This window comes from Hyla sarda, chromosome 1, assembly GCF_029499605.1.
Source record: "Hyla sarda isolate aHylSar1 chromosome 1, aHylSar1.hap1, whole genome shotgun sequence".
Taxonomy (NCBI): domain Eukaryota; kingdom Metazoa; phylum Chordata; class Amphibia; order Anura; family Hylidae; genus Hyla; species Hyla sarda.
This window is the reverse complement of record NC_079189.1, coordinates 185,729,054-185,745,321: the sequence shown is the minus strand read 5'-3', so window position 1 is coordinate 185,745,321 and position 16,268 is coordinate 185,729,054. Positions and strand designations below refer to the sequence as shown.

Sequence of the window (16,268 nt, the reverse complement as noted above, 5' to 3'; positions counted from 1 at the left end):
ACTGTATTGAAATAATCGACACACATCGAGTGAACCGACAGACCATTGTGAGTCAATGGAGTCTATGTGGCTCTATGTGGCTTCAGCATTGGCACTGTTCTCTATAAATCATTCAGGTATTGAGTAACTTAAAGAACTACTAAACTGCATTACCTTATTCTACCTCCTTTTTTATTTTTACTTCCGCGGTGCTTTGTGAGGCCTGTTTTTTTGCACAGTCATCTGTGGTTTTTATTGATTCCATTTTGGTGTAGATGGGGATTTTTTTTATCACTTTTTAATTCATGTTTTCTGCAATTCAAGGTGAGCAAAAACATCAGTTTGGGTATTTTGCATCACTTACGACATTCACCTTGAGGAAGAAGTACCATTTTATTATAATAGTTTGGTTAACTCTGCAAGCAGCAATACTAGTTATGTTTATTTTATTTATTCTGTAGTTTAGATTTATTTTTAATTTGAAAAGTGGTCAAAGGGGGGTATTTTTATTATAGGGTATTTTAATTGTGTGATCAGAAGAATGACAGCATCAGTACCTATGTACTCCAAACCTCCGGGAAACAGCTAGGATAAAGCAGGAGCTGGGAATCTTCTTAACACGAAAGGATTTTATTACACATCATACAACACATTTTGCAGAACTTCCGCTTCATCAGGCATCTGATGCCTGATGAAGCGCACGTTCCGTGAAACGCATTGCATGATGGGTAATAAAATCCTTTTGTAGTAAGAAGATTCCCAGCGCCTGCCTTATCCTACCTGGAGGTTTGGAGTACAAGATTGCTGTTTATGTGGTAAGGATCGGCTGCAGGGTCCTTATCCTCACTTGGTTTATGCGGACGCCAATGTTGTACTTGGACTGTACAACCAACCTCGGTGAGCACCAGTTTATCTGAACTGTTATACAAGTTCTTTACGATATCACACCACGGAGCGCTGCTCTCCTTTTATTTTAGATTTTTTCAAGTATCAGTACCTGACATCTAACTGCCTAGAGACATAGTTGCTCTTGACCACAGCATCTAGGGGGTTAAATTGCTGAATTATAAGTTTTAACAGGTAAAAACTGGGTTAGTAGAAACATTTCTGGATTGTAGAGGGCAACAAGGGGCATAAAAAGCATGGGGGGGAGGGAAAGCATAATTCATAAATACACTTTTAGGGTAGACTCACTCGTGTCATCTTTTGCTGCATATTTTCTGCTGTGTATTTTCCTACACATTGAAGTCAATGGTTAGCAAAATCAGCTGCAGAAAATATGCAGCAAAATATGCCATGTGTGATCCTATCCTTAATTTTTTTTTAAGCCGACAAACTCCTATTTTATATCACAGACAGAGTCTCTAGGTAATCGAAGAAAAAACTCCTCAAGCGAAAACCCTGCTCACCAAAGTCTGAAAAGGGGTGGGTTGCAGATTTAGGGTTCATTCCCACTGCAGACATTCAGCCGGTGACTTGTCCGCAGTGTGAACTAGCCCTTACTCTCACACCAATACTTGTGCTGCTAATCACATACAGACCTGCTATGACACAGTCTTGCTCCTTTTTGTCCTGATAGCAGTGATACATTGAGTATACTTCATGCTTTTCTGTCCCTACTGACTTGATAAAACTCTATTGTGCTGCACTTTGATAACATTGACAAACATTTTGGCCAATCTCTGAAAAGTCACCTATCCTTGTTGAAAATGCCAACACTGTAATGGAATCATCAAAGGAAACCTACTCTTTAAGGGACAGAAATTCCTCTAAAAGGCTTCTTCTTATGTGACGATAGTAACATAGTTTATCTATTAAAATGCCCAAGTGGGCTTTCATATATTGATAATACATCAAGACCAATAAAAGTTTGGCTGAATGAGCATAGGGCTGCAGTAAAAAAAGAACAGTGAGGGTATGCAGCAGGATACAAAAGATGATAAAACATATGGTGAAACAACAAAGGAGGGACATTTTAATTAAAGGGGTTGTCCTGGCCAAAACATTTAAAATTTGGTCAGGGATTGGGTAAAGAAAAAACAAACACTCTTACCTCCTGAGCCATTGCTGGTATAAGGGAGCTCTGATTCCGGCTCTCAGGCATTTTGGAGTTTAAGGACGTAATGTCACACACATGCTCAGCCAATGAATGACACCGCTTTGGCCAATAATTGTGGACAAGTGGGCATGTGATCTTATGTCCCCAGAAATTTAAGTGACTGAGAGTGGGAAGCCAAGTTCTGTTATATCAGCAGCACAGGAGTGAGTGTATAAAGTTGGGGAAAGGGGTAAGTCCTGTGTTCTTGTGCTCCTTCTTTATATATCTTGCCTCCTCTACATGTTCCCCCTACATGTGTGATTTATGTTGCCATAGTTTTTATGGTAACTTGATACTAGCAATGTTTTCAGTGTAATGGGGCTTTGAAAATGATGTGTTTTAGGGGTATACATTAGTAACCTATCAAAAATCATATCCCGCGCTGTACTCCTCATTGAGTTCAATGGACCACATTAGTTAACTAGAAACAATGATCAGTCTATTTTTGGAATGTATACAATAAATTTCTGGGACTGAAAAGCATGGTCTGCTGCTCTTTAGAGTCCTGCAAAATGAGCGAATATGTTTGGAAAATGGATTTATGAGTTATATCTTATCAGGGCAAATGACTTCTGTATGGGCTGGCATGACAATACTTTCAATACTAGGCTGAATTTACTAGTCTAGGGCTGTTCAGGGGCACAGCATGTGTCACTACTACATTCAGGGTGCACAGTAGGTGGCTATATTATAGTGACAGGACAAAATGTGTGATATTATTTTTATGGGTGAATATATTTTCTTAATATGGAAGGTAAGAAAGAGCAAACTCTGCAGTGATAAGTTGTGCTCATCAGAAGTCGTCATGGAAGTCTGGGACAGACAGAAGAAATTGAAAAAGAATGTCTAAAACCAGAGAAGACATCACCTGAGAATCACTGTATTTATAGACAAAATGTCGTCTCTCCTGACATGTCTGTTATGCCTTGTGCACACTGAGGAAATCCACAAAGACAATTCACACTGAAACGAAGCAGACATGCTGCAGAACGGGCAATTATTTGGTGGGGAATTTGGAGCCGCATTTTTGCCAATTACAGACGAATATGCGCACAGAAAATAAATTACACCACATTTTCCTATGTGTGAACAGTGCAGTATTCTCCTTCATGGTCTGCAGTGCAATAATACTCTGCTGGGTGCCGCTGTAGACCTGGTATCTGACCCCTATATGATCACTGTTTTATTGCTTATATTGATGACCTTGACTGAAAAAGTGAGCATGCGCCTGTCCCTGTATGTGTGATTAGTTGTTTCTTTGTACCACCATTTTCCTTTGTGTTTATGGTAAAGCAAAATTTGCCACAAAGCCCATGGTATATTGTTCCTTTTTTTTGGGCCTGGGGGGTAGGGTAGTCGTATTGTATGTAAGTTGGTGGGATTCGCATCATTATCAATAGTGTTGAGCGTGCATATTCAAAATGTGAATTTTTACAGCGAATATCGGCACTTTGGGATTTCCCTAATATTTAGAATATAGTGATATATATTCGTAATGACAAATATTCATTTTTTATGCGAAGTTATGTGAATATTTATGTGAATATCAGCACTTCCAGACTGGAGACTGATCCCTCCCTGAAAAGTATAATTGCGCATGCGCACTATGCGAATTTCATTAAAAAATTTAGCATGAAAAAAGAGAATGAACATAGCGAATATGCGAATTTCGCAAGCATAGAATGAATATTCGTCCATATGTTTGCGAAATATCGCAAATTCTAATATGGCCCTTGCCGTTCATCACTAATTATCAATATTTTTCTTGTGGTACTACACAAAAACAATTGGAGCCATTTTGAAGAAAAAAAAATGCTTTATTTAACAATACATTAGTACATAAAAAATGGAGGACTTCCACCCAGATGGAAGACAGAACAGCAAGATAACACGGGTGACCCCCTCAAGTCAGAATAAGAGCTAATGAGACATAATATGCACAAATATTATAGAAAGAAATTACACAGTTTAAATAAAATTGTGTCCAGAAGGACTAGAAAGCACAGAAAGTCCAAAGATACAAAGCATACTTAGTCCTAAATGCTCGGAGATGACCTGAGAGGGCACAACCCCAATGCTGCGTTTGACAAAGGTTTGTCAAAGGTCCCGAAATGCAGCGTTGGGGTGGTGTCCCCTCAGGTCATCTCCGAGCATTTTAGACTAAGTATGCTTTGTATCTTTGGACTTTCTGTGCTTTCTAGTCCTTCTGGACACAATTTTATTTCAACTGTGTAATTTCTTTCTATAATATTTGTGCATATTATGTCTCACTAGCTGTTATTCTAACCTGAGGGGTCACCCATGTTATCTTGCTGTTCTGTCCTCCATCTGGGTGGAAGTCCTCCATTTTTATGTACTAATGTATTATTAAATAAAGTATATATATTTTTATTTTTATTTAAAAGGGCTCCAATTGTTTTTGTGTAGTACCATATACGTGTGGGAGCTTAGTAGCCTTTTTCTATCACTTTATTGACAGGTGTTATTATTTGTGAGGATTATATATCCCTCTACTAGTTTTCTTTTGGTATTGTCCTACACCTGTTTTTTTCGGTGTCTGTAGTATTCCAAGTATTTTTCTTGTCTACGTGTGTGTAAAAGAAAGATATTGAACTACTTTATCAAGGAGTTAGGAAGAAAGGTTTAATTTCAAGAGTGTCTAGTGTGCAAACTTGATACAAAACAATTTCTATGATTGTATAATATTGGATAGAAATCACTCTGTTAAAACAATTTATACAATATAATGATAAACATAGGAATGGTCACTTAAATTGCTTACAAGAAGGGTATTGTTTTGCATAATACTGGCAGTAGAGACACTTACTGAAATAAACCAGTTTGGTATAACAAATGAAGTAGCAGCATACAACATGCTCGATTTTTATCCTCATAGTATCAGCATGTATCATGTAGAAAAACATATCAATCATCAATATCTGACATAGGTTTTATTAACATAATAAAAATATTCATTGTAAAATTAGATGGTCAAAGGACTTTATTATTACCATGAATCTGAATTTCGGTTGATGTAACAACCGGTCATCATCCATCATTGATCGAACACAAGAGTAAAAGGTCTCATCTGCCACTGTCCTCCACAAGAATGTGATAGAATCCACATGCCAGCACATGGCGAATAGGGTTAGTCTGGTATTTCTCCCAACATGTGAACAGTACGTAAACAACTGTATAAGTGAAGAGATGCTTAATGTCTAAAGGTCCAGTTGTTTCTGTGCTATCTGATTTTCTGCAGTTCTTGTCTCAGCCATGAAGGTAGAGGTTGACCAAGTCTGTGTAAAAGTTTTGATAATTCCACATTGTGATCTTGATACAAGCTTGACAAGAAGGCTCTGCACTAAAACAAAATAATAGATACAAATCAGTTATCACTAAACATATTTAAAGGCTGAGTCCACGTTTGCAACCATTTTTATTGCTACAATGCAACTTTGCAAGCAGGCTGGATTAAACATATCCTGACGTTCTGTGTATCCAGATATATAAGTCTTTATGGAGACATACTACTAATAGATATATAACCTGATCACCATTGTACTTTGTGCTAAGCCTACAAATTTATGGCAACAAGAAGTAGGGATCAGATGAAAGACAGTCATACATATACTTGTTTGTGGCTCATCTGGCCAACAGCTATTTTTACTGATTCCACCATAAAAGTGCACACATGACTTGGCTGAGTATACCTGGTTATTTGTTCAGGAAGATGGGAATAAGCTGATGCCAAGTATGTCTTTAAAGGGGATCTGTCAGCTCTAAATTATGCTCAGAACTCAAGTGTCAAGGAGGCAGTGCTGAAACAGCATACATGCATCCTTCCTCCCCCACCCCTCCCTGCCTTGACTGACATACACGAGTCAGTGTTGGAAGACAAGCTCTGTATATTAGTGAAGGCAGGAAGCGGTGGGGCGAATGGGAAGTGTGCATCCTGCAGTTAAGCAACACCTCTTTGACACTTGAGCTTTGATCATGATCTAGAGGTGAAAGATTCCCCCAAAATCTGACTATGCATAAGATCTGATCCAAACATATCAGATTAATAATTGGATTAGTCTGAAATCTGGTGTTTACTACATTAATTACACACAGAAGGAAATATTTTATCACAAAATACCTGTCAGCGACATTACAAGGCAATAAGCTTTAAAGAATTAGCACCAACAATGGGTGACAGATTCTCTTTAAAGCAGAAAAAGACATTTATTTATTAGTGTTTCAAAGATCTACTGTAACCCTGCTAGTGCAATAAATAAAGGAAATGTGTGCAAAACAAAATTAGGCAAGCCAAATAATACTATGGATTTTAGTCTCAGCCTCCTCACTTCAGAAATACACATTACTTCTATCAATTATAATACCTTGTAAGCAGCACATCCCTTTGGATAGCAGCCAATAAAGTCATTGCTTGCTGAGGGATTTTAGACATTTTATTTACCCTTCCAGTAGAGAAATAGCATCTTGCCATTACGAGTACATGGTGAACATCTCCAATTATAATGTGTAAATTAAGCAGATGATTAACTTTAGAAATCAGAAACATAAACCAACAGCTCAGTCATTTCATGCTTAAGATGAATGTTTCATTTAATAAACTGAAAACTACCAGTAACATTAGTATCGTGCGGGGAGGATACATTTTTTATTGCAGAGCACTTCATTAAAAAGTAGCCATCTCAAAGTACCTAAAGGCTTATGGGAGATAGGTAATTGTCATGACAGCAATATATATCACACGTAGATATAATTATAGAAATGCTTTGATTGTCAACACCTATGGAGAAAATAACACAAAATAAGACCAATATTGTGACGCCATGCTGCTAAGGAAGTTGTTCCGTTTCTGGCTAATTATGTAAAGCATGGTGAGATGTCACCTTCTGAAGTATTGTTCAGCTCAGATATATACTGTGTGGCATACAGTAGGTTGTGTTATTATAGCAATGCATTTCTAGAGAAATGGCAAGTAAGGTTCTGCACTTGGGCCAAGGAAACAACTTCTGTAATTATGTATTATATAGTATAACAGTAGGTAAAATCCAAATATCGAAGACAACGCTTACACTCACCGTTTCTATAGAATATTTCATGTGGTCACTCCATTCTGGCAGAGAGACTTAAGTAATGCGGGGTGCTCAGAGGCAAATAGCCGTTTTCACACAATAGGTGTGTGCTTCTTCCGGCCTCTTGAGGCCGGAAGAAGCACATACCTATTGTGCGAAAATGGCTGTTTGCCTCTGAGCACCCCGCATCACTTAAGTCTCCCTGCCGGAATGGAATGACTGCATTAAATATTCTACAGAAATGATGAGTGCAAGCCTTGTCTGTTATATTTAGATTTTGCACACTGTCTTGCTATCTTTATGCTTCGCACCCCGTTAGCAGTTGCTCCATTGGATTATCCGTCTACTGTCCTGTTCACATTAATTAGTTCCTCCATTTTCTATATACAGTATATGGACTGGTTTGACTGTGCTCTCTTAGTATATCTATATTTGATCTCTATAACAGTAGGTAAACTGTCACTAAAAAGGACTTAGGGGTATTGGTGGACAGTATGTGCCAACAATCTGCACCATTAAATGACAGATGCCATTTTAAAATTACCTAGGAGAGGTAATTTTTGTTGGTGAATTGTGCTATCAACCCAGAATAACAGATTGTTTGAAAAGTTGCAGAAATGTTGGTGCAACATGTACAGAATAGCCCATGTGCCAAAATTTTTGACCAAAAACAACCAAAGATAAATGAATTTGGACACAGTTTTTAGAGTTAAAGGGGTATACATTTTATTACTTTTCAAGGAAAAAATTGACAACATTTTATTAGTAATGTTAGTGGACATTATTATTGGGCACTATAAAAGGAGAAGTCTCTTACCTGGAAGTACTGGAAAATGAATACGTTTTAGATGGGAGGGAGGGGGGTCTGACCACAGGGGCCCCCCTTTACTTCCTGTACGGGGCTTCCAGCTTTCCCCCAGAGTGGCGAATCACGACCCCCACCCAACACCCCCTCCATATATCTCTATGGGAGAGTGTTCTGGAATCTTTGGCTCTCCTATAGAGATTTATGTATGGAGCACCAGCTCTCCCCTAGGGTGGTGTGTCACGACCCCTGCTTGAAGCGGGGGCCGCCACGCCCCATCATAAATCTTTATGGAAAACCCAAAGATTGCCGAATGCTATCCCATAGAGGTATATGGAGGGGGCATTGGGTGGGGGTCGTGATTCGCCACTCTGGGGGAGAGCCGGGCCCCGTACAGGAGGTTGTAGGGGGTGGTCAGATCCCCCGTGATCTAAAACTTAGCCCCTATCCTGTGTATAGGAGATGTGTTTTTCTGTACTTTCAGGTATGAGACTTCTCCTTTAATGGGCATTGTTAGCTATTAAAAGGCAGAGTTATCAATCAGGTCCACAGAAGTAACATTTTAATGTGGGTCTGGCACAAGAATTAGGTCAGGTTTGCTGTGCTGGGGCGACAATAAAGGCATCATTCCATTAAAAGCTGAATCATTACTGTTTTGGGGGAAAAAGGGGGAATTATTAAAGTCATATTGTTTTTTCCTGTGTGAGACACCTGGAGTGCCAGTATTACTGTGTCTGAGGGGCACTATTACTTTGTGGGGCACAAATGGCACACTTTAACTGTATGGTGTACTATTACAATACCTTTTGAAGAAACTATGGGAGAGATTTATCAAAATCTTTGTAGAGGAAGAGTGGTGCATTTGCCCTTAACAACCAATCAGATTGCTTTATTCATTTTTCAGGGACCTTTTTGTTTCTTTTAAAAATGAAAGAAACAATCAGATTGGTTGCCATGGGAAACTGCACCACACTTCCTTTGCACAGATTTTAATAAATCTCCCCCTCTATGGCATAGTCTAGGATTGCCTTTCAGGGCTGAAGAAATGTGATTAATGTACAGGGGGTTGCAATGATGAACTTTCTATTCACACACCCCTAGCCTCCTAATATCATCCCTCTGTGCCTGATTCATGCAGCTCAGTCTTCTATTCACACCCTAACATTCACTAGCATTCATACACCTTTTTACAATAAAGTTCCCACACATCTAGCTATCCAGTGAAAACAACATATATATTCAACCAAGTAATCAAACCTCTATATCTTGGGGGTGTAGCATAAACAGTGTGTGAATGAGGGCACTCATTGGTTAATTTTTTTGTGGACTGAACACAGGTCCTCTTTAACCCCTTAAGGACTCAGCCCATTTTGGCCTTAAGGACTCAGACAATTAAATTTTTACGTTTTCATTTTTTCCTCCTCGCCTTCTAAAAATCATAACTCTTTTATATTTTCATCCACAGACTAGTATGAGGGCTTGTTTTTTGCGCGACCAGTTGTCCTTTGTAATGACATAACTCATTATATCATAAAATGTATGACGCAACCAAAAAACACTATTTTTGTGGGGAAATTAAAACGAAAAACGCAATTTTGCTAATTTTGGAAGGTTTCGTTTTCACGCCGTACAATTTATGGTAAAAATGACATGTGTTCTTTATTCTGAGGGTCAATACAATTAAAATGATACCATTATTACATACTTTTCTATTATTGTTGCGCTTAAAAAAAATCACAAACTTTTTAACCAAATTAGTACATTTATAATCCCTTTATTTTGATGACCTCTAACTTTTTTATTTTTCCGTATAAGCGGCGGTATGGGGACTCATTTTTTGCGCCATGATCTGTACTTTTTTTTGATACTACATTTGCATATAAAAACTTTTAATACATTTTTTATAATTTTTTTTAATAGAATGTATTAAAAAAGTAGCAATTTTGGACTTTTTTTTTCGTTCACGCCGTTCACCGTACGGGATCATTAACATTTTATTTTAATAGTTCGGACATTTATGCACATGGCGATACCAAATATGTCTATAAAATGTATTTTTTACGCTTTTTGGGGGTAAAATAGGAAAAAACTGACGTTTTACTTTTTTATTGGGGGAGGGGATTTTTCACTTTTTTTTTACTTTTACATTTTTTGAATTTTTTTTTTTACACTTGAATAGTCCCCATAGGGGACTATTCATAGCAATACCATGATTGCTAATACTGATCTGTTCTATGTATAGGACATAGAACAGATCAGTGTTATCGGCGATCTTCTGCTCTGGTCTGCTCGATCTCAGACCAGAGCAGGACACGCCGGGAGCCGGACGGAGGAAGGTGAGGGGACCTCCGTGCGGCGTTCTGAATGATCGGATCCCCGCAGCAGCGCTGCGGGCGATCCGATCGTTCATTTAAATCGCGCACTGCCGCAGATGCCGGGATCTGCATTGATCCCGGCACCTGAGGGGTTAATGGCGGACACCCGCGAGATCGCGGGCATCGGTCATTGCCGGTGGGTCCCTGGCTGCGATAAGCAGCCGGGATCAGCCGTGCATGACACGGGCATTGCTCCGATGCCCGTGGTTATGCACAGGACGTAAATGTACGTCCTGGTGCGTTAAGTACCACCGCACCAGGACGTACATTTACGTCCTTTGTCCTTAAGGGGTTAAGGATTTGCAACCAGACAATGAAGTTTCCAGGACTATTCATTGTTTTCATTTTTGGACCCAGGAAATAATAGTGCAAATGGGTTTACGGATTCACATTTTGGTACTACATGCTCTGTTTACAATTGCACTTTGGGAATTGATACTTCTGTTAAGCTTTAGAGTATGTTTGATGAGAGAAAACTGCAGCCTGCAGTCCTATTCTTCCTGTCAAATAACAGAACCCAAACTGAACCACAGCAGATCTCATAAAAGTCAAAAAGGTTCGTCAGTTGTTGTCTGGATCCAATGGAAAACATATCCATCAATGCAGTCATGACTACTAATGTAAAGGGAATCTAACAACTTACTACCAGAGTTATGGTTTAAAACAAAAGGAACACATGATAATGATGAGACCCCACCACGTACATGGTTATGATGTAAAAAGGAGCATCTTATTGTACTGATTCCCACCAATACACTATTTGCAGCTTAACACATTGCAGGTAAAAACCTTTGACCCCTACAGCATAAAGGCTTGTTTGAAGTTCTTTTACACATTACTATTTTTTTAAACTAGCTACAAATTTGTTTCATGGATTGGTACTCAAGCAATTAAATGTGATTTGCATCACTCTATATAACGTCAATTCCATTCAATATATATATATGTAATAAGGACAAAAGTATTGAACCCCACCTCTCAATCACTAAATTCAGGTGTTTCATTGCCACAGGTGTATAATGCTAAGAACCTACCAATGCATAAATCTATTGAAGTAAAACTAAAAACCTAAATAAAAAGTCAAACTAAAAACCTTGGGGGGAAATTATAAGTGCTTAAACCAGAAACAAGTTAAAAAGATGCAAATGTTTGTGCAGCGCACTTGATTTTTGAACAAAACACAGGAAAATCTTAGAGCAAACACTTGTAAGGAAACTGGCACACAAGCCTTGATAAATTCCCCATAATGTACTTATGTTTTTTTTTTCTATGAGTAAGAGTCCTAGGAACTGTAAAGAATAAAAGACAAAGGAAACTGAGTTGCGTGACTGTGTTTGTAAAAATAAAATTCCTGCAAGTAAGTCAATTTTGTTTAACAATATGACTATAAATTCATGTATTGATCTTACCATATTTTTTAAGGTAACACTTGGAAGACTGTTATATCAAAACTGACTCCTAGGATCTTGGACAGTGTGGTTGGATTCTTTTTTCTTTTATGTTAAAAGATATGAAATGCAAGAAAGCACTTTCATTTCTACTGATAACTATACAGCTACTAGTTCTTGTAAGCAAATACACAGTATGTACCCTCCAGTGAAAATACTTTAACCCCTTAAAAAAAAACTGCTGTCCTCCAGTGCTCCTGTTGTATCTCCGGTGTCCTGCTCTGGTCCCCCCGGAGCAATCCTCTTCCTGGGCTGTAGCGTGTAGCGTTATCTACGGAAGCACTAGGGCTCAATGAGTTATACTGCAGCTCAGCGAATCTCTGTCCCGCCTCGGCCAGCTATTCCCTGAGCTGTAGTATGACACATATGATCTGGGTGCTTCTGTAGACGACAGTCACGCTACAGCTCAGGAAAAGGATTGCTGCGGGGGACTAGAGCAGGTTACCGGAGGTACAGCCGGAGCGTCAAAGGAAAGCAGATGTTTTATTTTTTTAATATCCCACACAATGCCCATAATTTGAAAATAGTCCCTACAGATGATCTCCTTTAACCCCTTAAGGACTCAGTGTTTTTCAATTTTTGCACTTTCGTTTTTTCCTCCTTACCTTTTAAAAATCATAACCCTTTCAATTTTCCACCTAAAAATCCATATTATGGCTTATTGTTTGCGTCACCAATTCTACTTTGCATTGACATTAGTCATTTTACCCCAAAATTCACAGAGAAGCGGAAAAAAATCATTGTGCAACAAAATTGAAGAAAAAACGCCATTTTGTAAATTTTGTGGGCTTCCGTTTCTATGCAGTGCATATTTCGGTAAAAATGACACCTTATCATTATTCTGTAGGTCCATACGGTTAAAATGATACCCTACTTATATACGTTTGATTTTGTCGTACTTCTGGAAAAAAATCATAACTACATGCAGGAAAATGTATATGTTTAAAAATGTCATCTTCTGACCACTATAACTTTTTTATTTTTCCACGTACAGGGCGGTATGAGGACTAATTTTTTGCACCGTGATCTGAAGTTTTTATCTATATGATTTTTGTTTTGATGGGACTTTTTTGATCACTTTTTATAAATTTTTTAATGGTATAAAAAGTGACCAAAAATACGCTTTTTTGGACTTTGGAATTTTTTTGCGCGTACGCCATGGTTCGTGCGGTTTAATTAATGATATATTTTTATAGTTCGGACATTTACGCATGCGGCGATACCACATATGTTTATTTATTTATTTTATTTACACTGTTTTATTTTATTTATGGGAAAAGGGGAGTGATTCAAACTTTTATTAGGGAAGGGGTTAAATGACCTTTATTAACACTTTTTTAAAACTTTTTTTTGCAGTGTTATAGGTCCCATAGGGGCCTATAACACTGCACACACTGATCTCTCATGCTGATCACTGGCGTGTATCAACACGCCTGTGATCAGTGTTATCGGCACTTGACTGCTCCTGCCTGGATCTCAGGCACGGAGCAGTCATTCATCGATCGGACACCGAGGAGGCAGGTAAGGGCCCTCCCGGTGTCCTGTAAGCTGTTCGGGACACCGCGGCGGTCCCGAACAGCCCGACTGAGCAGCCGGGATACTTTCACTTCAGACGCGGCGGTCAGCTTTGATCGCCACGTCTGAAGGGTTAATACAGGGCATCACTGCGATCGGTGATGTCCTGTATTAGCCGTGGGTCCCGGCCATTGATATGACGCGGGGACACCGCGTAACCCCACGGCATATCGCGGGAGTCGGTGGAGGACGTAAATATACGTCCTGCGTCGTTAAGGAGTTAAGGACGCAACAATTTTTTATTTGTAGACTTTTGTGTTTTCCTCCTTGCCTTCTAATAGCCATAACACTTTCAATTTTCCACCTAGAGGGCCACATGAGAGCTTCATTTGTGTGCCACCAATTGTGCTTTGTAATTACATAACTTTTTTTTTTACCATAACAAGTCGTAAATCTTTATATTTTACTGTTCTCCCTGACCTTTCCCAGCATCCCATGTGGCCAATATGTCATAAGTCACATGGTCTCCAGGAGGCGTGAATATGGTCTGCAGTGGGTGGGTGGATATCAAGGTGGAAGGGATTTATTGATGCAATGCTATCCACTCAACCACTGCAGCATTCCCACGCACCCTGGAGACCATGTAACTTTTGACATATTGTCTCTCGCTACATGGAATGCTGGGAAATGTATGTTATTCCACACTTCTGGACAAGGCTAAATAAAATGTTAACTGTAAATTGTATGTATTCTTCATATTTAAAGTGCTCTTTTAGCTATGTGAAAACAATGTTTACAAATATCTTTATAATACAAATGAAAGATTTTTGATGACTTCTTTTTGCATTAAAACAGACAGACTCACCTCTGCATCCATTGGGGGGTATTTTCTCCCTTTACTCTTTCCCAGACATTTAGTTTTCCCCTCTTCCAAGAGCTGGCACCAGAATCCTTTATGTGAGTCGAACCTATAGTGAAAACTTTGTACTGTTATAAATGCATATTTTTGAAAATAAGACAGTGTTTATAATAACTGTGTATTCTAACAATAGAGATAGCGTAATATTTAACTCGTATTTTTGTACGATGGTGTTATAGAAGACTGCCATATAGTGACATCCTGTTATTTTTTCACCAATGTGACTGTTATTTTGAGAGGAAAGCTTTCTACTGTACATACCAAGACTACCACTGTTTTCTTTACTGCTCAGTCTGAATGTTACCACTGACATTACTCCAGTTCAGACTATGCAGCCAGTGAATATGTTCTGATTATTTCATTGTGAGCAATGAAAGAAGTGGCAGATGATGTATGCTGCCTAATAAAGGGAACTCATCTCCTTGATCACTTTCCCACATGATAGCTATCAGATAGATATTATTTTCTTGCTCCCTATTACCTCCATTATCCACCAATCCATACTTCCGTCCATACTTAAACCCCCCCTTTCCCCCATTTCTTTAATGCACCCTACCATCAACAGTATGTGTATTTTGGTCCCCCCCCCCCGCCATGGTCACTAACAGTTTGTTTAAAGTGCTTCTGGATATTTTATGCTTAGTAATGCTAAAAGAAAGCTGCATAAACCATCCCTGGTTGACATTAGATGCCTGATGGTTTTAGAATGCACACAGAGGCATCGGAAGATAAAGTGGCTTTTTCCAACCATTCCAAAAATTATCCTTTTTTTGGGAACAGCAACAGGTTTTGAGTCTGGCAAGTAAAGAAGACAGCATGGATTTTTCCAAGCGTTCCAATAATGATCTCTTTTTGGCAGTTGAAACAGGATTGGTGTCTCAAAATAGTGAAGAAGAATTAGCTTTTGTATAAAAAAACTGAAACAAATCATCAATTTTTTAGTCAACATGGGTTGTGTATGCGTAAGGGTGCATACACACCACGTTTGCAAGATCTGGCTGCCGACTCCGGATGGGAAACTTCAAAATCAGGCACTCCCACATCCCAGGACGACTGGCGCCAAATCTCATTCATTTAAACGTGCTTACCAGAGTCCAATTTTGTGGCCGGACTGAAGACCGTGTCATGCTACGGTTTGCAGTCCGGCCACAAACCAGATTCGGGGCAAAAATTAGCCGACCAGAGTCACTATCTGACTCCCGTCGGTGCATTTAAATGGCTGAGATTCAGCATAAAGATGGTGCGAATGCACCCTAAGCCTGGTTTAAAGTTACAGCAACAGGGAAGGTTTATCTACTATATATCCTGATCCCATAGACATAGCACATGGAGCTGGTCTGAGAAGTAGCAGGAGGGGATTTGACAGGTAAGGATGTCATCCTGTAGTCCACAGTACTGTAAGTCAGAGTTTGACATCCTGTTGTAACCATTGGACACTAGTAGATTTGTAGAGTCAGACTTGTGATCACATGACCAAAATAGAGTAATAAAACACATAGATGCAGGGCACCAGAGTGCTTCTTTAATTTGGGGATAACCCCTTTAAAGTTATGGTTGATGGATGTGTACTGTAGCTCACGACTTCACCAATCTGCACCAATGAAATGATAACATTAGTCACATTAGCAATGTGGTGTCCCGGTACCGTATTTCATACGTGACCTTTGTAGAGGTCCCCATAGTCAGAGTCCCTAGGAATATCGGGGTCCCTATTTTGTAGTTATCCCCTTGTCACCCCTCAGTTAGTCTATGACTGTGTAGAAGTTCTTATGAATCTAGATATATGTATATATTTGGTTGCCTACCTATTCAAGCGTAGCAGGACCTGCGGGTCACGTGATTAGGTTAGAACTGTATGGTTTTGCTACAGGACCTTTGGAGGTTCCCATGACGTGTTCACCCACAATGCAATGCAATGAGTGACAGTTGTTATGGACCAATCCAAAACGGCCAACCCCTGCCCATATAAGGGACCTGCTCCATCTTGATCGCTCTCTTGGGTTGCTGACTCTGGAAGAGGTAGAACCTCCGCAGCTTACAAGATG

General features: G+C 39.2%; 1 protein-coding gene across 3 annotated transcripts in view; it reads right to left on the bottom strand.

The window, feature by feature from the left end:
- Positions 1 to 4,684: 4,684 nt before the first annotated feature.
- The window catches only part of LOC130361911 (bifunctional heparan sulfate N-deacetylase/N-sulfotransferase 3-like), a 361,861-nt gene continuing 350,277 nt past the window's right edge, over positions 4,685 to 16,268 (bottom strand). For 2 of the 3 annotated variants that reach the window (XM_056565591.1, XM_056565600.1), the window contains exons 13-14: positions 14,170 to 14,272; positions 4,685 to 5,433 (exon numbers count right to left, since the gene is read on the bottom strand). In XM_056565591.1, the coding sequence (XP_056421566.1) occupies positions 5,296 to 5,433; positions 14,170 to 14,272 (241 nt within the window). In that variant the 3' untranslated portion in view covers positions 4,685 to 5,295. Of the gene's footprint in view, positions 5,439 to 14,169; positions 14,273 to 16,268 lie in introns of all 3 variants that reach the window. The other variant, XM_056565609.1, reaches the window with a different exon arrangement.